Here is a 24,668-nt window from a genome sequence, read left to right on the forward strand (position 1 = left end):
TATTGACCAATAGATTACACTGCAGATGAAGCTTATTTGCCCAGGCTTTTCCCGGACAAGAGGGTTGGCAGAGCAAGTAGAAGTGGGTGGTGGCAGAACTTTGTTTGTGGGGACACTTGCGCTCTGGACACTAGTTCCAATTTTATGGGTTTTAGTAATTAAATCTTTGAAATGCACCCAGATTTATGGATGGACACCTCTTAAATCTAAATTGAGATACTTGTGGAGGGACAGTTGCTGGGTGTGTGTAATGCATTATAATTAAGAGGGTTTAGGTTGGCCTATGTTTTCCTTTGGAATTGTATTAGAGGGATGGCGGAATAAAATACTTCTAAAATCTCATTCTATGTTCTGCAGAAAAGAAGTCAGCTGGTAAAGAAGTTAAATGACTCAGACCACCAGTCCAGCACCTCACCCCTCATGGAAGGAACACCCACCATCAAATCCAAAAAGAAGTTGCTCCAAATCATTGACACCACCTTGCTCAAGTGTTACCTACATGTGAGTTCCCTGCCTAACCCAGCGAGCCTATAAAAATCTATAAAAAGTAAACTCCATTAGGAGTTTGGGGTGGGGAAAATTGGAAGACGGGATAAGGAATAGTTTCATTTGAGGTTGTTGAAGTGAACATCTGTCCTTCATGGACTAAGGTGCTTTGTGGAACTTAATTTCATCTCATCTTATTTCTTCATTAGCAGCAGACAGCTTCACCGAACTTGGCAAGCATATCTGTTTACTTCCCTGGATTTGTAAGGTTGCCTTTCCTTAAAAAAGAGCGATGTTCTGTTTTGAAGTATAGAGAAATACCTACATATTTGTAAGCATGCTTGTCTCTTATTGCTGTGCTTAACTAGATGGAGACAGTTGTCTGAGACCATTACACCTGAAGTTAATGTTTCTCAACAGCTGGCCTCCACCATAGTGAGTAAAAAAGTGCTGGTATATAGGCCACTGGCTATCTGCTTGTTCACTGAACACCGAAGTTAAACTGCATGTAAAATGGATAGAGTAGAGGACTCGCTTTCATATGTTAAAATCCCACTTCTTGTGCCATAATGGATGTTTTCTCTTTTCTGGATCTCCTCCCCTTCCTGTGTTCTTGATTATAGTGTTGGACACTATGAGCCTGAGTATACAGTTCATGAATCTGAAACCTCTAAATGCCCTTCCCTTGCTTGCAGACAAATGTAGCTCTGGTAGCACCGTTGCTACGTCTGGAGAACAATCACTGCCACATAGAAGAGAGTGAGCATGTACTGAAGAAGGCACACAAGTACAGTGAGCTGATAATACTGTATGAGAAGAAAGGGCTGCATGAAAAAGGTAAGTGAAGAAGGGTGAATGGAGTGCACACTTCTGCTGTACGTCTTAACCCATCCCTTGCGGACAAGTCTGTTTATCCATTCTTAAACTAACAGTATTTCAGAATGGCCTACCCATTGTAGCAGTCTCTTGATTAAATAATTATTTGACTTTAGGCAATTAACAGGGATAAATACTTGAGTATGTCCTTGCCAAGAGCTGCTTGTGTAGCAAAAAGTTGACATGTAAAAATCATTTTTCCTGTTCTGCTGCATTGGTTAAGCTAATGGGGAGCACACTTTGTTGGCCTGCTCTCCCAGGAACACGAGTTCTCAGTGAATGCAGGAAGCTGCTTTCTAAATTTAAGGATAATCCCCATGGAATTGATCTCTTACTTCTACTAAAAGCTCTGCAGGTGCTAGTGGATCAATCAAAGAAAGCCAACTCACCTTTGAAGGGCCATGAAAGGACAGTGCAGTATCTACAGCATTTGGGTGAGTGCAAACTGGGGGTAAGTGGGAATCTCTCTTTTAAAGGGACGCCTCTAACCCTCATTACCTAGATTCTTTTGTGAATTTTCATAAATTGCAGAGATGCCAACCATCCATATTTTCTGTAATCCTCCCAATTTGTACATGTAGTTACAAAATTACTAATTCTGGCTTAAATCTATGAATTTTGCAAACACACATTTTTATATGTATAACATATAAAGTGTGTGCAAGCATCAGTCACTCACCACCACTCGTTCAGATGAACACCGCAAGTAGTGCCATGGCTGCAAGGGGCTTTCTGCTCCAGCACCCATGTGGTGCAGTAAGGGCGTGATAGAAAGCAAACCGTGGCAATTTTGAATGGGTTAGGGTGCTGTTGGGTTATGGTAATGCGCTCTGGGTACCTAGAATGCGCCAGGGGATTCCACATAGGGCCGTTAAAGTGCAACATGAGGCTTGGGTAATGAATCTGTTCCCCAAACCCCCTGACAATGGCTTGTTTTCTGGCTGACCTTTACTGCACAGTCTGTGGGAGAGAAGCCAGAGGGGCAGAGGAAGAGAGGGTACGTGACAGGAGGGTCATCCTGGAAAGAAGGTCCAGGCCTGGCCTGGCCAAGATAATGAAGGGCCCTAGGCGGAGTAAGAGGGCAGCTTTCTTAAGGCCAGTATTCCCCTTCTGCCTGTTTTGATGGAAGGACGCAACCAGGCAACTTTTGGCCACAGATGGAGGTAGGGGCAGAGGTCTCTGTTTCTGGGAGGGAGGCACGGGGGAGAAAGAGGTCATAACTATGCAAAGGAAGGAACCTCATATAAACGTGCATGCCTCTGGTGGGAGGGTTGCCCCTCAGGAAAATTCTGGTTGCACCTTTCATGGGGGGGGGGGGGGGGGGGGAATATTGCCATGGGAGGAAGCAGGCGTGGTTGTGTGTTTTTTGGTATGCTGCAGTGACTCGCCCCAAAGTTCACCAGCCACTACTGTTAATCAAAATGACTGATGTGGGTGATTTAAAAATGAGTGAGGATATCATCAAAATCATGGTTTGACCTGGTTGTGGCTAGTGATGTTTATTGTTACTAAATGTCACTTCATCTTGAATACTGTTATTACTCTGATATGCACAGAAGTGCTTCTAATATGGATTAGATGCGTTTAGGCGCTACTCCAGACTCCCGTCTGTATTTGGCTTCCCAACTTTGGCAGTTGGCACAGGTCCAAGCAACTTCTCTATTCCTCCCTAACTTTTTTCATAAAAATCCCTAAGACTCAGAGCAAGGTTGGCATCTCTGAGATTATAAGGTCAGAAGCGTTGTGACCATCTAGTCTGATCTAGCATAGGGCTTAGGACTTCCATGAAATAATTCCTGTTTAAAGTAGACAATATTTTTTTAGAAAAATTTTAAAATTTCCAGTGATGAAGAATCTACCACAACCCATGGCAAGTTGTTCCAATAGTTAATTACTCTGTTTTATTTTAAAAGAGCATCTTATTTGTCTAAATTTTGTTACTTCAGTTTCCAGCCATTGGATCTTGTTTTTCTTGTGATTGTATAAGTCTAATGGTACCATAGTATCTGGCTGACTTGATTTTCAAGCGGGAGCTAGCTGAATAGCAAACTGGGGCCTTAGCACAGAATTTGCTCTCTCTAATTCAAGCTCTGTTTTTTCTTCAATCAAACTTCTAGCATCTCAGGTTGTGAAAATATTTCACTATGCAAATCACTGCTTGTGCAGGAACTGGTAATTCAGAAAGTGGTGAGTGTTATTACTTTGGTTCTTGTTCCAGGCACAGAAAACTTGCACTTGGTGTTCCTCTATTCCACGTGGGTGCTCAGAGACTTTCCTGATGATGGTTTGAAGGTAAGAGTTGCTACATTAGATGCATCTTTCATCTGGCTATTGATACCATTAGTATAGCAGCAGTTATTTGTCCATGTCCTCAGAAGCCTGGGTAGAGATTGGAGTCCAATTATTACATTGCACTGGAGTTCAATGGTATAGTTTTTCACTTACATTCAGTGCAGAAATTATCTTTCTAGTAATGGAAGGAGGTAGATAAAGCATTCCTACGTGTTTCCTTATATAGCCTTCTACTTGAAGATGAGCATGTGGAAATAGTTTCACTACAACTAAAGCTTCACATCCATGCAGTTCCCTCTGCACAGGGGGCTTTTGCTGTAACCAGCAATAAGGGCCCTATGTAATGTTACTATTAATGATATTTTGTGGTTGCACATAGTTTCATATGGTATATTTAAATACCAACTATAACTTATGCTCTTGTTTTTCATTCCTTCTCTGCTGCAGCTTCTGGTGGTAGAACACAAGCTTAAGTGCACTTTTTAATAGGCGATGTATGTGATACGTAGGGTAGCAATGGAGAGTGTTGCTGCTCATTCCAGATACAAGGCAGCGCCAAGTGGGTGAATCTGCTGCTATCATTCTTCAGAGAGCTCCCACATTTGATTTGAGGGCTTGTGTGTTGCAATACCTCTGACCCTTATGCCTCAGAAGAATGAGATTACACTCTACATTTTAAAAATCAATCTCTGAATAGAAATTTTGTTTGGCAGATATTTACAGAAGACCTTCCTGAAGTAGAATCCTTGCCTCGAGACAAAGTACTCAACTTCTTGATAGAAAGCTTTAAAAGCCTGGCCATCCCTTACCTGGTAAGAACTTGTAGTGAAAAAAGTGCTGCTAATTTAACATGTCTATATCAAGCTTCTGCTCTTGAGTGTTGAATCTGAAATTTTGTGAAGAATACTAAGTTCAGCATGAGGTGAAATAAACAAAATATACAGTTGTTAGGAGATGAAAAGCGAGTGGGACTCGAGCCATTTTTGACATTCCTAAATGGTGGTCAATGGAGAAAAGTGTGGAACTGTTGATAGACTGCACTGAATCACTTTCTGAAGGAAGAGGAAGCATTTTTTGATGAACTGTGTGTTTATGTTCACAGGAACACATCATCCATGTTTGGGAGGAGACGGGCTCAGAATTCCACAATTGTCTGATCCAGCTGTACTGTGAGAAGGTGCAGGGATTGATGAAGGAATATCTCAGCTCCTTCCCTGCAGGTACTTCTAACCATGCTCTGCCTTGCCTTGCAACAGGCAGTGACACAGGAAGGGGAGATTGCAGAGCACACTGGCTAGACGTTGCCTTAGAAGTCTCTTGGAAATGTAGGGGTGAAATGGACCTCAACTGGTTATCTGGTCCATCCTCTTTGCTGAGGCAGGATCATGTATACCTAGATCATCCCTGATAGGTGTTTGTCTAACCTGTTTTTAAAAACCTGCAAAGATGGATTCCTCCGCCTTTTTTTTTTTTTTTTGATCCTTGTTTCAGTGCTTAACTATTCTTACAGCTAAAAGCTTTCCCAATATCTAGCCTAAATCTCCCTTGCTGCAGATTAAGCCCATTACTACTTCTCCGTGTCCACTAAAGGCAGGACAACAGTTATCATCCTCTTTATAACAGACCTTAACATACTTGATGACTGTTATCAGGCTCTCCCTCAGTTTGCTTTTCTCAAGACAAAACATGCTTTCCTCATAGGTCAGGTTTTCTAAACCTTTTATCATTTTTGTTGCTCTCCTCTGAACTCTCTCCCATTTATCCACATCATTCTTAAAGTGTGGGACCAATTCTACAATGTATCCAGGTCCTTCTGAATTCCAGTCCTGTCCTCCAAAATGCTTGCAACCCCTCCCATCTTGGTGTCATCCACAGATTTTATAAACAAACTGTCCACTCCATTATTCATGTCACTAATGATTTAAATTATAGGTTCTCTTTGTTAGTGCACTTCCTAGGGAAAAGAGCACAGCATGCTTCTAATATGGGATGAAGGGAGTACAATAGTGGTGAATTTACATGGAGCTTATAGTTTCGTGTGGTAAAGGAAATTCTAGGAAGCAATGAGAAACTTTTTTTTCTTTTCATGGTTGTGTGGAGTTGAGACTACCCTTTCCTGAATTCCGGGGTTTGGGAAAGAGAGGCTTTCTGCTTCATTATCAAGTGGTCCAAAAAAGGAGACCATAGTCCTCCAACTCCCTAAGAAGAACAGGAGTACTTGTGGCACCTTAGAGACTAACAAATTTATTTGAGCATAAGCTTTCGTGGGCTACAGCCCACTTCATCAGATGCATAGAATGGAACATATAGTAAGAAATATATATACCTACAGAGAACATGAAAAGGTGGAAGTAGCCATACCAACTGTAAGAGGCTAATTAATTAAGATGAGCTATTATCAGCAGGAGGAAAAAAACTTTTTTGTAGTGATAATCAAGATGGCCCATTTTAGACAGTTGACAAGAAGGTGTGAGGATACTTAACATGGGGAAATAGATTCAATATGTGTAATGACCCAGCCAGTCCCAGTTTCTATTCAAACCCAAGTTAATGGTATCTAGTTTGCATATTAATTCAAGCTCAGCAGTTTCTTGTTGGGATCTATTTTTGAAGCTTTTCTGTTTCAAAATTGCCACCTTTAAGTCTGTTACTGAGTGACCAGAGAGGTTGAAGGTTTCTCCTACTGGTTTTTTAATATTACGATTCCTGATGTCAGATTTGTGTCCATTTATTCTTTTGCGTAGAGACTGTCTAGTTTGGCCAATGTACATGGCAGAGGGGCATTGCTGGCACGTGATGGCATATATGTTCTTTTTGCAGATACAGACTAACATGGCTGCTACTCTGAAACTCCCTAAGAGCTATTCATGCATCTTTTATTCCACATGGTCCCCAGTGCATGGAGTATTGTAAACAACATTTGACTTCTTGCAAAATAGTTTAGTGAAAAATGCTCTGTCTCCCTGTTCCCTTATGTTACTGTGGGAGAACTCATATGACACTAACTCTGACAGAGGGTCCTGTGGAAATCTCCAGAGGCAGGTATAAATCAGTATTGAGATAACGAGGTTAGTTCAATCAGGGAGGGTGAGATGCTCTGCTAACAGTTGAGGTGTGAACACCAAGGGTTTCTCACCCTCCTTGCATCTGAAGAAGGGAGCATAAGCTTTCGTGGGTAAGAACCTCACAATACTTCTGTTAGTCTTAAAGGTGCCACAGGACCCTTTGTTACTTTTTACAGATTCAGACTAACCCGGCTACCCCTCTGATACTTAACTCTGACAGTTTTCTCTCCCTCACAGATAAAATTCCAGTGCCTGCTGGAGAGGAGGAAGGAGACCTGGGAGAGTATCGGAGAAAGCTGCTCTGTTTTCTTGAGATTTCTAGCTGCTATGAACCTAGTCGTCTCATCAGTGATTTCCCCTTTGATGGTGAGTGCTAGTCATGCTCTAGCTTCCTTCAGCTTGAGGTCTGTTTAGTTTCATGTTGCACAACAATATCTTTCTGTGCTCGCCTTCCTGTTTATAGTAACTGAAATGGAAAAGAACTATTAGGTCAGTAGTTGCCAATCATTGTTGCATGCACCAGTGTTGGCTGTTTGGGCTTTGTGACGGGTATAGTGGGATTCCCCTCTGGGTCTGTGGTGGGATAAGACGAGCTGCTGATTGACTTCTCTTTTAAATTTATACTGTAACCTGTAGATGAGCTTGGATTGCTCCAGACCAATAATGGCCCTTGAAGCATCCTATGCACATTGCTAAGAATCCCAAGCATGTTCAATAAAAAAGGTGGTGGGGGGCACTGGCAAAAATAGTTCAGGAGCCAGTAAAGTGATAGTATTTGACCTGGTCAGACACCACCGATAGATCATCTAGTTAGTAGTCTCTGACCTTCTGTTCATGCCACAATTTATATTTTTCTCCTGCTTTTCACTCCTGTCCCCATGCCATTCAGTTCCTTGGTCTGTTGTTGTAGTGGAGCTTGAATATTCCCTTTTCTGTGGCAGGCCTGATTATTCCTTTATGTTCCCCTCTAGGCCTCCTAGAAGAACGTGCCCTGCTGTTGGGTCGTATGGGGAAGCATGAACAAGCCCTCATTATTTATGTCCACATTCTGAAGGATACCAAAATGGCTGAAATGTAAGCCTCTCCCTCAATGTCCATTTTTTTGCAAGGTTTTTTTTTTTTAAATAGCTTCTCCAACCATTGCTGCTTCATGTCTCTGTGGGTGGGGTGGGGTTGTTAAATGTTATATGTGCACTTAGAACATGATAGGTATTGTAACCTTTTTGATCTCTCATACCTGCCACGCTTGTTAGTTAGGATTCTCCCTGTGCGCCTTCTGATCACAGCTAGCATCCCCGCATTTCTTGGGGCTTGGCCTTCCCATGCTGTTGCATTTGTCAGTGCCTCAAGCCAAGTACCTGTTTCTTTACTTGGGCTCCCATCAGTCTTGAATAGCAGAGCAGTCGCTCACAGGCTTTTAGTTTTTCACCCTGTAATATAAGCACTTCCTGTTGTCTCTTAGCTTGTGCCCTATTATTACTTGTTGCTTTCTCTTTGTTTAGCTATGTACAGCTCTCATTAGGGTTAATATTAATCTTCTACTGCAATATTCTTCCTTAATTAGAAAGAACTACGTTAGCAAGGAGATTATTTTCCATTAGCAGTTGATGGTAGTTAAACAGCATGTTTATTATGATGGGGCCTAAGAACCAATTGAGAGTGAGGCCCCATTGTGCTAGCACTTCACAAAGACAGAACAGCAAACAGTTCCTGCTCTGATCTTACAATCTAAATAGAAAAGACAGAGGGTAGGGGAAAGCATACAACACAAGCAGAGGAAGCACTGTCATAATTGTTCCATTTTTTTTGGCAGCAGGCAGGAGAGAGGGGTTAGTTGGGAGGGGCGGATAAGTTGCATAAAAAGAAAAGGGAAGGTGGTGAGGGGGACGGGTATGGAGTGAAACTGAGGTTAAGAGACTGGGAAAATGTGAGGGCTGGAGCAAACAGGCAATCAGCACATGGCAGAGAAATTTCAGTCAAAACTGGAAAGTTCTCTGCATGACTGAAGGTCCCTGCCTTGGCTGCTTTTGCAGTTGCTCCTGTGGGCTTTAGTTCCTTGCAGCGTTCCTCTGCAGTTTTTCCCTGGGGTCTCTTGGTGAGGGAGAGGTCCCCATTGGAGTCCAGGTGGTGCTGTGGAAGGGGTGGCCCAGCTAGGGCCACATTTTACTCACTCCCGTGCAGTAGTCCCTGCTTTGTCTGCTGCTGCAGCTGCTCCTACTAGGTGGAATCGATGGCTGATTCCTCTCTCTATTTTTGAACAAATTCAAAGCATTTGGGTGAAAATACAACTAACCAGCACCTAGATATTGGCAGGTGTGCTTCAAAGGGTTTCTTTGTACTCCTCACTTAAAGTCGTCTCAGTTAACGTTGTTTTGTTGTTCTGCTGATCAGTTAGGGAACATGCTCGTTTAAAGTTGTGCAATGCTCCCTTATAACGTTGTTTGGCAGCCACCTGCTTTGTCCACTGCTTGCAGGAAGAGCAGCCCATTGCAGCTAGCTGGTTGGGGCTTGGAACCAGGGTGGATGGGCACCCCCCCATCAGCTCCCTGCTCCCCTAAGTTCCCTGTGCGGCAGCCACCCAGCAGGCTACCAATTGCCGGCAGTTCAGCTGTCCCTCCCCCCACTGCCATGTGCTGCTCCTCCCCTCTGCCTTGGAGCTGCTCCCCGGAGCCTCCTGCTTGCTGTGCAGGGTGTGGGGGAAGAGAGGGCTAATGTCAGGGTGTTCGCCTTCCCCCTGCTCCTGCATCCAGTTTACTCCATCTTCCACAGAGCGGTGGGGGGACACACGACAGGGCTCGGGATGGAGGGAGCTTCGTGGCAGCAGCTGCCATTTCAACTTGCTGATCTACTTAAAAAGGCAGTGTACTTAGAGTGGGGTCAGCGTACTTAAAGGGGCAATGCGCATCTCTTTCTCTCACACACGGTGTGTCTCTCTGTCTGCCATGCTATCTTCCTTCCCTCCATTCGTGCTGCCTTGTAGAGTGTGAGGCTACGTTAACGAGTTAATCCTTGAGGGCTCAGCCAATTGCTAGTTCATCATTTAGCAGTATGGCATTCCCTGGGAATTTCCCACCCTCTGACTTCACCACCTCAACCAAGCTTCACAATCATCATTGCTGTGTACCAGTACTAAATTGTTTAAAATGGGGTGTGTGTGTATAATTTTTTATTTATTTATTTATTTATTTATATATAATTTGTCTGGTTGAAAAAAATTTCCCTGGAACCTAACCCCCTGTATTTACATTAATTCTTATGGGGAAATTGGATTCGCTTAACATCATTTTGCTTAAAGTTGCATTTTTCAGGAACTCATTCCTCACATTGCATTCCTCGCTTAACATTGTAGTTACTGTAGCTAGACATGGGGGCTGTTAAACCGAACTTTGTGCATTCCTCTTCAGGGAACACCTATTGGGAGGCATTCACCCTGCTGTGTGCTGATCAGGCACCTCTTTTTTATATTTTAAATTCCGTTACCATTCATTGGCCTGTTACCCCAGGATTTATCTGTTTATTTCCTTGGCTGCATTGATAGTCAACCTAAGTCAGGTTTCTCAGATGTTTGTTTTTGTGTGTTTACACCCCAGAACTCAATTCACTGTCTATTTCAAATTTAAATATTTTGGACTGACACAAGTATTTTTAAAATTTTAAAATCTCCCCTTTTTACCAGCATCACATAGAGAATGAAAAGTGCCCCTCGTAAATGCTCTGCTCTACTTTTAGTACATGTTCTGTATTGCTGAGGCTGTCCAAATTGTTAATACTTATAGCTTGTGTGGATTTATTGGTTTACAAGACAGTCCCACATTTCATTCACTTCACGTCTGTTGTAGGTACTGCCATAAACACTATGACAGAAGCAAAGATGGCAACAAAGATGTGAGTAGCTTTATGTCCATACTCTTGTTGTTGATGTGAGTGATACGTGAATTATAACTATTGTCTCCATATTCAGCCAATTTAAAGTAGACCTATGTTTGCTCAGAACTTCTCAGGGGCAGGGTCCTCTGTATCATCTTCTACTATTGAGGAACTTGTACATTTTTCATAACTTCTCTCCTGTTTGGAATGTTGCTGGGTTGTAGGAAATGGCTGAACTTTTTCATTGGCCAACAATTCTGTTTTACAAGTAGGAATAGAATCCAGTTCTGTCCCTCTGGGCTGTGTTGATGCTGCTAACAAGAATAAAAAGTAGTAAAACTTGCTACTTACTAAAGACAACAGATGAGTCTGAATACACGCAACAGAGCTGTAGAATAAGGAGTTTCAAATTTTAATATCTAAAACTTGTTCTGTGCTGAAGGCTTGGAAATTAATCAATGCACAAACTTGTTCAGGAGACAAGCTGCTTAATGCTAATAGATTTTAAATCTGTATCAAAATCCCTACTTGCCAATGCCATGGTGTATTGCAGAATTAGCCCTGTAGCGGTTAGAGTTCAGTGGTGTCTGTTTGCTATACTTCAGTCTTTATTGTGTGAAACAGGTGTATCTGTCTCTGCTCCGGATGTATCTATCCCCACCTAGTGTTCATTGCCTGGGGCCAATCAAGATGGAACTGTTGGAGCCTCAAGCCAATCTCCAGGCTGCCCTGCAGGTTTTAGAATTGCACCACAGCAAATTAGATACTACCAAGGTAAGGATTCCTTCCTTTATAGGTGGTGGATAGATAGTTGCTATATCTTGAATTACAATGAAAAACAGGCGTTAAGGGTAGGCCCTGGGAGCAGATCCTAAAAGTATCTGGACCAAAAATAAATGGGACTGAGATTCATTTTATTCTTTTTCCTACCATATCCCTTCGTCTTTCTTACAACTTGTCCTTGTCCCTTCTAGGCTATAAACCTGCTCCCAGCAAATACTCAAATTAGTGAGATTCGAATCTTCCTAGAAAAAGTCCTTGAAGAAAATGCCCAGAAGAAGCGATTCAACCAAGTACTCAAAAATCTTCTCCATGCAGAATTCCTGAGGGTTTGTACCCACCTCTTTCATCCTCATTTATCAGAGTGAATTTTCAAAAGTTCTGTTAAATGGAAAGACGGTAAAAAATTGAGCTCTTCATTACCAGTACAGGAAACTTGTCCTCTAGATGGTGGTGTAGTGTAGCCAAGATTACTAAATGCACAGTAATCAGCAAATCATAACTCTGGCATTTCAGGATAGAGGGAAACTAAAGGTAGTTAAAAATACTATCCTTCTGTCTATTCAGACTAGAAAGGTGTGGCATTACATTGCTTACCACATTTCCATTCTCCTACAGGTTCAGGAGGAGAGGATTTTGCATCAGCAGGTGAAGTGTATCATCACAGAGGAAAAAGTGTGCACTGTGTGTAAAAAGAAGATAGGAAACAGGTGAGTAATACTTCCTAGGAGAGCATTCTTCCTAAAGAGGCTGTGATACAAAAACAAATTAGTCTGGCTTATTTTTGCAGAGCAGTAAGTATGTGTAAATCCAGGAGCAAACAACTGAGGGAGAACTTTCAGAAGTGTACAATGAATTGGAAACTGTAATCTTAGCAGAGTGGCTGGAAAAAATGCCAAACCTCTTGATGCCTATGACGAAAAAAAATGAACTGCAAAAATAACTTCTCTTGAATTTTCAAGCCTCTAGCATAGACCCAGTAAAGCAATTTCAAGTTTCGTGAGGCTTTTCTTCCAAGATTGATGGAGCAAGTAGTTGATATGCTGACCTCACCTGAGATGTTGTCTGCAGAGCTCAGAACTCTGTGCAGAGTGGATGATAAGCACTATAAAAAGTTGTTTTCCATCCTGGAATCTGAAAGCTCTTTGTAAACAGGTACAATTGGGTCCATGTGGAGTGGCTCTCATTGGGGTTAATTTAATTAATGGAGATATCCTATCTTCTGGAAGGGACCTTGAAAGGTCATCAAGTCCAGCCCCCTGCCTTCACTAGCAGGACCAAGTACTGATTTTGCCTCAGATCCCTCAGTGGTCCTCTCAAGGATTGAACTCACAACCCTAGGTTTAGCAGGCCAGTGCTCAAACCACTGAGCTATCCCTCCCTCCATTGCACCAGGTAGCTGGTGCAACCACCAGGGCAAGAAACAATTCCCCTCCCCCATCCATCCATCTACTCTCTATTTAGGTAACAAGGACGTCACCCCGAGATTAAAGGCAGGGGAAGCAATTGCTAGTCACTTCTGCTTCTAGAAGAAAAAAGGTCCACAGCCCAGTAACAAGCCCATCTAAACATCCCATACACAAAACCAGCCTCCTGGTTTTGCACATAGCTTCTTTATATAAATCTTTATAGGTGGTCTCTCAGTTTTGAAAGTATAATGTATATAATATAAAGGCTTTGTAAATCTGAAACCTTAAGTATGGTGATGGCTACTTTGTGCCTCCAAAATCAACCTGTACCTTATGTGCCAATGACGTTAATACATCTGAGCAGCAGCAATGGTTTTATTTGTGTCAAAACTTCCGATAATTATTCTCCTCCCACCATTTTCATCCCTGGAGTTTTCAGGAAGAAATCAGGCTGATGTGGAGCAGAGACTTTGATGTTTCCTTCTCTCGCCCAGTTCAGTGCATCAGCTCCAAACTAAATCTTATATATCACCTAACAACCTTTAGCTACTGTTACTGGTGGTGGGATTAATCCCCTCTAAAACATGACTGATATTCAGAATCTGGTGAGGAATAGATCTCTCTCTCTGCTTGCTGCTTTAATGAGCACAGTCAGCTGTCTCTGAGAGCACTGAATTATTGGTATGCATTGATCCAGTTTTCCCTGTTAAGTATGATCTTGAAGTACTGGGTGAAGGTAGGGTTAGTGTAAGCGTGCAGGATTCACCCCTGCAGCCCCTCCTGCTGGTCTCTGTCGGGAATTAGCTCTCCAGCCGTCGGAGCACCCTCTGCAGGCCAGTGATCCACCTTACCGCTGGCCACGTGTCCCTCCCAGGACCCCGGTGCCCCTTTCTCTGGGGTGCTGCCCCTCTGGCAGTAACCTCAAATCTCAGGGTCTCCCTTCCCAGGGGAACCCCCACCCTCTATCCCCACCTCGCCTCAGTCTTAGCTACTGCTAGTCACCACTTAGCCCCTGTTCACCGGGGCAGACTGCAGTGCATCAGTCACTCATCACAGGCAAGGGGGGTTTGCACCTGCTGCTTCTACCTTGCCTACCCGAGGGCTGCCTCCTGCAACCCAAGTGCCCCCTTGGCCTTACCCTAGGCCTGCAGCCTGGGGCTTTCCTAGGCCAGAGCTCCCAGGCTCCCTTAGCCTTTCCCCAGCCCTGCTCCACTCTAGGCACTTGGTTAAGCTCCCTGCATCCAGGCCCGTCTTTCTCTGTGTTCAGAGAGAGACTATCTGCTTGAGCTCCTGATTCAAGCCTTTATAGGGCCAGCTGGGCCCTGATTGGGACGTGGCCCCAGCTGAGCCTGCTTCCCACTCAGCTTGGGCTGTTCTCCCAGCCCTCTCCCAGGGCTGGTTTTAACTGTGTCAGGGCTGGAGCCACCCCTCTACAGTTAGTATAGACTATGTGCTTCATTTTGGGCAAGTTGGTCATTTGGATCATGCCAGACTTAGAAAACTGATCATGTTAAAATCGCACTTTGTGGTTCCATGTTTGTATAGCAATTACTTCCAAATCAAACTTAGCTAACTAGCATTTTTGAGTCACGCTGCTGCAAAGTCCAGCTGAATTCTTTGCTTGGGACATCACCAATAAAACTGATGCTATAATTGAAACTTAGTCAGGAATTCTCTTCATTAAGAAAATAGCAGTCTTATGGAGTCACTTTTCTGACTGTAACAAAAATCAAACTTGTATAGTGAACAGGGAAAACTGTGTATTGATTATACTGACATTTGATCTTGTGTGCTATTCTGTTTCTTCACAGTGCATTTGCCCGATACCCTAATGCAGTAGTTGTGCACTACTTCTGCTCCAAAGAAGTCAGTACGGCAGACACCTGAAACATGTTGCCATACATTAGATGGACTGCATTAGCCACAACACTCGCATGAAATACAGAAGTGAAGACTTGTTTGGGAAAATTGATGCTCTGGAGTTTTGAGGCATGTTGCTAGGAACATCTTACAAATAGCTTGTACCCAGCGTCTCTCTGGAATGACTCTACCTACGACTTGGCAGTACTGACTTATTCGAAAATTGACTTTTTAGCTATTAAATTGCTGGCAACTATATATACCTCTTAACACACCAAGATGAGGAAGAATGGAAAATTGATCAGCAATGAGCTTGTATTGCACTCCAAACCTTGCAGCCTAGTTTCTGAACACTTCTATGGTGTTTACCAATGAGGGCATGTTTTAAAGTATAAAAAAAAAAAAAAAATTCTATTCAGGTAAAAACTTCTTGATCTGACCTTGTTTGTGGCTCATTCTAATATTCCTCAAAAGGCAAAATCCTTCAAAAGTCACTGCAACTGTATTAACACTGTATTGAAATCTACTTTTATCCACCAAGTTGGGGGAGGGAGGGAGCAAGCAAGAGGATGAGAGGCTCTTGTGCCTGATACTTGAACAATTGTCTGATTTCACCTTTCTCCCAATGTTGGGAATAACTAGATGTTGAACAAAGGAACTTTTATCTTTGATGCCAAGAGTGCTTATCAACTCCCCTTCTGATACACAGAAGTTCCATAGGAGTTAGTCACACACTATAGGCTTCACTGGTAAGAATTTATTTTCCCCTTTTTGACTTTAGTTTGTTAGAGGTATGTAAATATGAATTAGCTCACACACTGTTTGCACTGTGTACAGTCACTTCCAACATGAGTGGATGCTTTTGAGAAGCAGCAACAACTATCTGAAGAAGGGAAGCTCTCACTTGCACTTGTACCAAAAAGAACACTCCCTAAAAGTAACACTTTTGACAGGGACTGAAATGTATCTCTTGCTTGAGCTTCTAGAGCACATTTGAGATCCCTATGTATGTAAATAGCTCTTCAGTCTCTAGTTCTCTCTCCAGCATTAAAGTAAAATATAGACTGCATTTCGATGTCTCTGAGGGCTTTAGATCAACTCCCTTCTGCCCAGGCTGGTGGTGGTGGTGTTTTTTTTTTTAATTTTTCCTTTGGCCTGAGGATTCTAAATACACAAAACTGGATGCGGTATACTACTTCATAGTCTGTAATACTTTTGTCTTATTTTTCCATGAACTTTAATCTGTAGCAAAGTTGATATAAGGGTACTTGCATGTTCACTTACTGTACAAAGAATTTGAGCAGCAGTGAATAAAGGCAGCAGTAGCACATGGTTCAGTGTAATTGAATGTGGGTAATAACATCCCAGTTTAGCCATACTTCTATAATTAAGTATTAAATGATATGGAACATGGCACACAATTATTATACACATTTTCTTTTAAAATCTATCATACTCCCCAAACAAGGAGTCGAGAAAATAAATTTTAAAAACAAACCCATCTGCCCAGGATGTCATTGAATTTCACTGTTTACATGTTTAAGTCCTTTTTTTAAACACTTTTAGCAACAGGTCTTCTGTAGGATATAATTGATCCTACCTCACCTTCATATACCCTGGTTATATAGCCTGCTCCTTCTGCCATCTGTTTTTTGTTTCAAGGCTATGGTTGCCAATAACCTTGGATGTCTTGGGTAATACTGCTGGTGGTGCCTTTCTGTAGAGGTTAGGGGAGTTCCTATGCTGAGATGGAGTTACTTTTTTAACTTTCTATTTGAACAAGAGAACCTAATACATGCTTGTATTCAATTTGCACATATTCTTTATAGTGTTTATCTACTAGTTCAGGTACAAGAGGAAGATGTTTTGGGAGTTGACAGTGAAAGAAGGGTATCAAGGCCCTAGAGTTTTTGCAGACAGAAGTCAAGACCTTTCTGATATTGGTAAGGAGGATAGGTAATTCAGACTATCTGCTGCCAGTAAATCTGCACTCTCTCACAGTTGGGGTCTGTAGTGTACTCTTCTTTCACGGTAATGCTTATGTGCCTCTGTTCAGCTTTTTTGCATACATTTGCAGAGGTGTGGTTTGAGCTACAATTCTGCTGTCTGTTCTCATCCCATGGTTTAGATTTACTAGCCATATGGAAGTTTTGTTTAAAGCAATATATTGTAATAATAAATATTGTGAACCAGTCTGTTCATTTTATTGTGTGGATGATAGTAACTAGCTGAGCTGCTCTGGATTTACATATTTTCTTTCCTTTGCTCCTATAAGAGTCAGTGACACACAGTTGACATCCCCAGTATTATTCCTATTTACCTGCTATTAGTGTTCAGAAGTCATTTCATGTTACTGAAAATAATGCAGGTGGCACTATCCTGTTTTTAAAAACCTGGGCCAAGGCCCATCTTTCTCGCCTGTTGGTTCCTGAACTTGAGCACCATCTAGAGAGCTGAGGCTCTACTATTCACTTGAATGTTTTAAAGCTCATATTTTCTATCCTTTGTTTTTTTTTAATTATGCTTTGAAAGTTGCTCCCATTCAAGAGGCATTTGCTCACGTCAGACATTCATAACTTAATTACTGAAGTTATTTTCTTTGAGCAAGACTTTATATTTTTAGCTCTTGCTGAGGTCTACAAAACAGTTTGAGAACATAGGTTTAAAGCTGATATTTTCCAAGGCCCCACAAGAAATCTGTGGCAGAGCCAGAAATAGATAGAACCCCGATCTTCTGACTTCCCCATTCCAATGCCCTAGCCCCAAGACTATTCTTCCCCTCTGCCTTAACATTGATTGTATAATGCTATTTTTAACATGAAATAGACAATATTTCTGTGGTATAGTGTTTTTACAGGTGAACATATGTCAAGGCATTGGGAGAGAAAAATACATCTCAGTCCTGTCAGGAAATGTAAAAGAAATGTGTTCTGAGAAACTTTTCTGTGTCTTCATGTTTTGTGTAAAGTTGAGTGTGCTGGTGCTTAAACTTGCCAGTATCCCTTGTAATCTTAATACTTCACATGCCTGTCCACAACGATTTCACTCTTGGTGCGCATGTGCCCCAGGCACATGTGATTGGATTCTTTTCGCCAGCTGTGTCTGTGGCCAACCTGCACCCTAAATGCTGTCATGCACCACCATCTAAGGCCAGAATGGGTCCAAATATGCCTCATTTGCCTGTACAGGTTCCATCTTAGTGCTAGAAGCAGTAAAAGTGTCTACTTTGCACACTGCCAATTTACTTACCCTTGTATATAGTAATGTAGTTAGTATAGTTGGCGGCAGTGTAGTTAATGAAGTTCTTTTTTGTGCTTGGCAAATGTGTGTATATATATTTCATATACTGTACATAGATAAGTTTTAGTTAACCCAGGCCCCTCCTGTACAGGTATCCTAGCATCATGGCAGACGCTAAGTAGCTAGGAGCCTCTTTTATATGCTTTGATGCCCATTAATGCCAGGCACTCCGCATGCTTGCTTTGTCTCTGAGAATGGGGGGGAGGGATAGCTCAGTGGTTTGAGCATTGGCCTGCTAAACCCAGGGTTGTGAGTTCAATCCTTGAGGGGGCCACTTGGGGATCTGGGGCAAAATCAGTACTTGGTCCTGCTAGTGAAGGCAGGGGGCTGGACTCGATGACCTTTCAAGGTCCCTTCCAGTTCTAGGAGATGGGATATCTCCATTAATTTATTTATTTAATTTATTTATTTAATGTCCCAGAAAGATCTTCCATCTTGCATTTTCTCCAAGCATACCAGAGAGCAAGGGATTTGAGGCTGAAACTTTTCCTCCTAGAGAAGCAGATGCAAACCTTCTCAGACGCAGAGGAGAGCTACAACCAGGACTCAGTCATCGGGTCTGTCTCTTAGAGAGCTGTGATTTCCCTCCAAGCTCCCATTCTGTATCCGCTCAGGCCCTATTTATCCACCATTATATTGGTGTCTGTCTGACAGGCAAAAAAGAGCACCAAGCCAAAGATGAGCTCAGATGCAAGCAAGAGACAGAAGGGTCGTCACCTGCGTAATTTCTCAGGCACATACATCTAAGAGCTATAAGCCTGAGAAGTTCCAGGACTGACAGCCAAGGCAGCTTACATGGTACCCTCTAAATTAGCTGATCACACTGCCCTCGGTAATGACTCCTCTGCACTGTGTGTATATTGTGGTCCCAGTACTGATTGCTCTGTGGTATGCTCTGCCTTCATATTATCTTGGCACTGAAACCTTATCCGGTGTTGAAGGACTCTGATAGGCCTGATACTGGAGTCACCTCTAAGTGAAAACAAAGAGTTGATTTCCAAACCACCAGCCTTGGAGTCACCAGCACGCCAGGCTAGAGAGTTGTCTCTGTACCAACATCCATGATACAAAAATAGGGTATAGCTGACAGGACTGCCCCTCCCATAGGGGATGTGTACTGTTTCCTCCTCTTCTGCTGAACACAGCAGAGAATCTTCTACGTGTCTACCAACCCCTTACTGGGAGTCAGGGAGTTTTTCTAGGAGAGAGTCCATGTGGGGTAATAGAGGCCTGGATTTCATAGGGACCACCATATGCTCCGACCCCACTACTCTGGCCCATTCGTGTTGTGGTATTACTGGACCTCCTGGGATGTGTAACCTTACTCCAGGAAGCCTGCTTCTACTGTTTCCATGGCTAGGTCACTTCCTCAAAGAAAAGCCATTTCAGATGAGTGTGTTGGTCTAGTTACAACTTCAGAGGCAGGAGAAGTGAAGAGAAACAGCTACCTGGAGAAGAGCAGCCAAACCCTGTTGGAATAGCTGTCTCCTCACTTGAGACTGTGAAGCCATCTACCATTGGCCTCAGCTGATGAGTTTTAAGGTATTCCAGGACCTGAATCTGGTGAAATGCATGGTGGAAATCTTTTGCATCAGTTTCAGAGGTATGCCTGAGAAGTGGCATAAATTTGTCCACTTTGAGCTGCAGTGGGAGGGGGTGGAATATGATTGAAAAGTGGGAATTTGGGATGGTATTCAACCAAAACATTTGCAGGGAAATTGTATCATATCTGTGCCTAAACTTAGTGATGTGGTAACCTGCAGTGGGAAAGTGTGCACCCCAGAATCCCCTTTGTCTACCCCAGATGAGGAAGAGAGAGGGAACAGGGAAGAATGCTTTCCCTGTATTGCAGGGCAGGGACACACATTCCCGGAGACGGGGTCAGCTGCTCTTACTGAGGGAGCCTCCAAATCAGCTGGAGACAAGTAGCATTTGTTAAAGATCAGGACACAGACCCTTCCCAAGGGGAGTGCATTAGGAAGGCAGTTCACAGCAGTGCCCTTACAAAGGAAAATAGGGGTGTCTTTTTTTTTTATGGAACCAGGTAGGATATACAGGGAAGCCCCAGTGGTCGAGAACAGGGACCATATGGAACCCCACAAACCGTTCTTGGTGAGCAGTAAATACAGGGCAGTTGTTAGTGTTTAGCCCATGACTGTCCATTTTCTGGACATCTAGGAGTAGAGAGGACATTTGAAAGGCTTCAGAAAATGTTTTTTTGCATGGTATAAATCTAGTAGTAAAGGAATACTGACCATGGCGCCCATCCTTATTATACAGGAGAGCTATGTAAATATAAGCACAACCTTGTGTGGGCCAAACAGATTCTACATATTGTAGTAAGATTTAAAGTCACCTATATTTATTTATATTTTAAATTCAACTGGTTTTGTATGTATTTGGTTGTTTCTATGTTTAGTATTGTCTATTTACACACTTGTGTAAACTAAAATGGTGTAAACATGACAAAATGCTAATGAATCAGCAGTTAATATATTGTGTTGAACAGGCTGTGGGCCTTCTGAAATGCTCTGGTGGGCTATGTGCAGCCCACAGGCCATAAGCTGGGCAACCCTGCTCTAAGACCTGTGATGTGTGCCAAAAGCAGAAAAAGACTATTGGTCTTTAACCAGGCCTTTAACAAACTTAAGGCGACACTCATGTCTGACCCTGTGCTAAGGCCCCCGACTTTGCTAACCATTCCTAGTAACCTCAGATGCATCCGAGCGTGGTGTAGGAGCAGTTTTACGCCCATATGTTTGGGGCCAGCGTTTCCAGCTACAAACCGACCATGCTGCGCTAAAGTGGCTTCATACTGCCAAAGGAAAAAACAAAAAACTTCTTTGGTGGAGTTTAGCTCTGCAATATTTTGATTTTGAAATGCAACACATTTCAATAGCTTCTAACAAAGTGGCTGATGCACTCTCCCATGAAAGTTTCCCAGAATTAACTGGTTAAATCGTCCTTGAAATGTGAAAAATATTGTTAGTTTTTGCATAACCAGTACCATATGTAAAGGTGCATGTGTTTTATTAATCTGTTTATCCTAAAGTTCTAGGAAGAAATCACAGCCAGTGCGGTCCAACACTGTCTGAGATTTGGGAGGGCGTGTCATAAACAGACAGTTAAGGGTTAATGCCTCTTTTACCTGTAAAGGGTTAAGAAGTTCACCTAGCCTAGCTGACACCTGACCAGAGGAACCAATGGGGGGGACAAGATTTTTCAAGAGGAAGGAGGGAAGTTTTCCTTTGTTTAGTCAGTTCATTAAGTTTTGTGCTGGATAGAAAAGATCCAGAAATCAGCCTCCTATCAGAGTAGTGAGTATTAGAGAAGAAATAAATAGGTTTATGTTTATTTTCTTTTATGACTTGTCTTGTGCATTAGAGGGATAATCAAATTGGCATTTCTTTTGTGTAACTAAGGTTTTGTCCAGGGAAACATCCTCTGTTTTGAATCTGTTGTCTGTGAGAGAAGCTTGTATGTTCTCTCTCCCAGAGGTTTTCCTTTCACCTTTTTTCTTTAATTAAAAATCTTCTTTTTAAGAACCTGATTGATTTTTTCACCTTGTTTTAAGATCCAAGGGGGTTGGATCTGGACTCACCAGTAACTGGTGGGGAAAAGGAGGGGGGATGGTTAATTTCTCCTTGTTTTAAGATCCAAGAGTTTGGATCGGTGTTCACCAGGAACTTGGTGGAGAAGTCTCTCAAGGCTACCCAGGGAAGTTTTATAGTACTTGGGAGGGAGATATTTTGGGGGGGAAACCGTTTCCAAATGACTCATAAATGATTTGGTGGTGGCAGCATACTAATCTAAGCTTAGGGGTTCTCAGGCAGGTCCCCGCATCTGTACCCTAAAGTTCAGAGTGGGGGTGAAACCTATGACAAAGCCCCATTGCAACTATTACCTGTAATTGGAGAAGCATTCCATAGGGTTGCAATGGACATTACTGGTCCAGTCCCTAAGCCATCCAAAAATGTGAAAAATATATATTGGTGGTAGTTAAGTTTGCCACTAGATACCCAGAGGCAGCGGCTCTAGCTAATATAGAAGCAGAAACAGTGGCAAATGTGTAAGTCCTTTACGTATTTACTAGGGTGGATTTTCCAAAAGAAATACTGTCAGATTGTGGGTCAAATTTCATGTCCCACACATACTCTCAGTATGTATACAAGAAGGCAAGGAACTGGGATGTGCTATTGCTTTACCTATTGTTTGCTTACAAAGACGTATCCTAAGAATTGACAGGGTCTGCCCCATTTGACCTCTTATACAGAAGGAAGGTGAGAAGCCCCCTAGATCTGATCAGCGATTTGTGGGAAGGTAACATTGACTCAGAAGGGGAACCAGTGACTGAATTTGTATCTAAGTTCAGGGCAGAGCTATTGAACAGCATCACCTTGGAGAAAGTCAAGCTGTACAAAAAGCATAGTGAAAGAGTCTTTGATGTAGATGATGTGGTTCTGGTATGAACCCCTGTAAAAAAGCATAAAAGGTAGAACTCATGGGAGGGTCTCTTTGAGGTGATGAAATTAAATCACTTACAAAGTCAGAAACCCTATGGTCAAGACCCACCCAAAGGGTATGTATTAATAGATTGAAAGCTTACCGTAACAGGGAGGCTGTAGTGAACATGATGTACTGTGCAGGTGATGACCACAAAGTATCACCTCTCCTAGACTTAATATCTGAGAATGGGGGAGGGGGAGAGACACCCCTTTAGATGATTTAATTTTAAGTGAAGAGTTAACCCCACTGAAAAGGAAATCATGGCTGTGTTACAAAGCCAAAAAAGGGCATTTTCTAACAAATTCACCTGAGAGAACATCACATTGATACCAGTGAGGAACACCCACTAACTAACAGGGCTTACAGAACAACAGGGACAATGAGGGAATGGATCAAGGGGGAGGTGCAAAGAAAGCATGCCAGACATATAATCGTATACATAGAATTGTAGCAGTCAGACAGCACCTGGGTTTTCCCAGTTGTCCTAGTCCCCAAGAAAGACTGTACCATACGTTTTTGTGTGGATTATAGAAAACGTAATGCTCTTATAGTTCCAGTTACTTACCCTATGCCTTGTGTGGAGATATGTTAAATATTTAGCTCTGCTAAGCATATCTAACTACTGTGGATTTAACCAAAGGATACTAGCAAATTCCTTGGGACACTGAGTCACAGAAAAGGTCTGCATTCATTACCAATTTTAGACTTTTTAAGTTTACGGTACTCGTGATGCTTTGAAGTTCAACCCAGACCAGTAAGAGGTTGTCACCACCTGCCCTGCAACTGTGGGTGCTCTAAATGCTATGCCACTGTGACTCACAACACTGACACCAGCAGCTGGGCTACAAGCATGCAGGTGTCACCTTGGGTTTGCCACCCAGGTAGTTTTTACAGAGTGACCCAACAGCATCCTAATCCTGCATTTCCCTGGAACTGTCTGCCTCTGCCTCTCCCTCTCCTGGAGCACTATTAGAAATAATTAAGTTTGTTGCTTCTTTAAAGAGTCAGTACACTGCAACTCATTAATTTAACTGGTGTTTGACAAACACTCTTGTTATAATCACAGCATTGAATTTTTTATAGTAAAAGTAAAACAAATTTATTAAACAAAGTCATTAGTTTAAGTGATATTAATAAGGAATAAAGACAGAAGCTTCACTTAATTTTGGCAAGTTACAATCTTTGTCTAAGCAGGTTTCTTACCTAAACGTAGTTCCCAGAGACTTCTAGCCACTTGATTGAAGGACCCAGTGGTCTGTGATTTCAAAGCCCTGACCCCATGAATTCCCTCAAGTAACGAACTCATCTTTTTGCCCCCCTTATATCATCCCAAAGTTCATTGTCTCTATTTTAAGAGCAGGGAAGGAAAGCTGTTCTTCCCTTCCTGTGGGCTTTCCATCCCTTTGCTGATTCATATGTAAACAGGGCTTTCTTGTTTTAATTCCATACTGCTTAATTTACATCAGAGACAAGTAGATAGCTTCCTTCGCTCTTGTCTGCAAAAGATCCTGTTTCTCCCTACATTGGACACAGACTTTAAAGCAGGTAAACTTTTTGGCCTGAAGGCCACATCTGGGTATGGAAATTGTATGGTGGGCCATGAATGCTCACGAAATTGGGGGTTGGGGTCTGGGAGGGCAGGAGGGCTCCAGCTGGGGGTGTGGGCTCTGAGGTGGGAATGGGTTGGGGATGCAGGAGGGTGCTCCAGGCTGGGACTGAGGGGCTCGGAGGGTGGGAGGGGGATCAGGGCTGGGGCAGGCTGTGGACAGCTCCCAGAAACAGTGGCATGTCCCCCCCTCTGCGTGCTGCCCTGTCTGTAGGTGCTGCCCCTGCAGCTCCCTTTGGCTGTGGTTCCTGGCCAATGGGAGCTGCGGGGGTGGTTCTTGGAGTGGGGGCAGCGTATGGAGCCCTCTGGCTGCCCCTACGTGTAGGAACTGGAGGGGGGACGTGTCGCTGCTTCCGGGAGCTGTGCGGAGTGGGGCAAGACCCTGACCCCACTCTCTGGCTGGAGCGGGGCAAGCCCCAGGCCCCACTTCCCGGCAGGAGCTCGAGGGCTGGATGTGGCTCCCAGGCCGTAGTTTTCCCACCTCTGCTTTAAAGCATAATATCAGTGAGTATCCATTATTCCTCATAATGTTAATACATGTATTTTGCAACTATATTAATCACCAGTGTCACAGACTTTCACAAAAGATCTTACACGATACACTTGTATAATACAGTAATA

General features: G+C 42.9%; 1 protein-coding gene across 3 annotated transcripts in view; it reads left to right on the top strand.

Moving 5' to 3' along the window:
- Positions 1–16,828, top strand: part of VPS39 (VPS39 subunit of HOPS complex) — a 42,494-nt gene extending 25,666 nt beyond the window's left edge. For all 3 annotated transcript variants that reach the window (XM_054025552.1, XM_054025553.1, XM_054025554.1), the window contains 13 exons: positions 358–501; positions 1,182–1,323; positions 1,710–1,796; positions 3,581–3,654; positions 4,368–4,466; positions 4,757–4,874; positions 6,957–7,085; positions 7,691–7,793; positions 10,559–10,604; positions 11,211–11,360; positions 11,561–11,695; positions 11,985–12,076; positions 14,587–16,828. In XM_054025552.1, coding sequence (XP_053881527.1) covers positions 358–501; positions 1,182–1,323; positions 1,710–1,796; positions 3,581–3,654; positions 4,368–4,466; positions 4,757–4,874; positions 6,957–7,085; positions 7,691–7,793; positions 10,559–10,604; positions 11,211–11,360; positions 11,561–11,695; positions 11,985–12,076; positions 14,587–14,662 — 1,395 coding nt within the window. In that variant the 3' untranslated portion in view covers positions 14,663–16,828. The remainder of the gene's footprint in view (positions 1–357; positions 502–1,181; positions 1,324–1,709; positions 1,797–3,580; positions 3,655–4,367; positions 4,467–4,756; positions 4,875–6,956; positions 7,086–7,690; positions 7,794–10,558; positions 10,605–11,210; positions 11,361–11,560; positions 11,696–11,984; positions 12,077–14,586) is intronic.
- The last annotated feature ends 7,840 nt before the right edge of the window (positions 16,829–24,668 follow it).

This window comes from Malaclemys terrapin, chromosome 4 (assembly GCF_027887155.1).
Source record: "Malaclemys terrapin pileata isolate rMalTer1 chromosome 4, rMalTer1.hap1, whole genome shotgun sequence".
NCBI lineage: Eukaryota > Metazoa > Chordata > Testudines > Emydidae > Malaclemys > Malaclemys terrapin.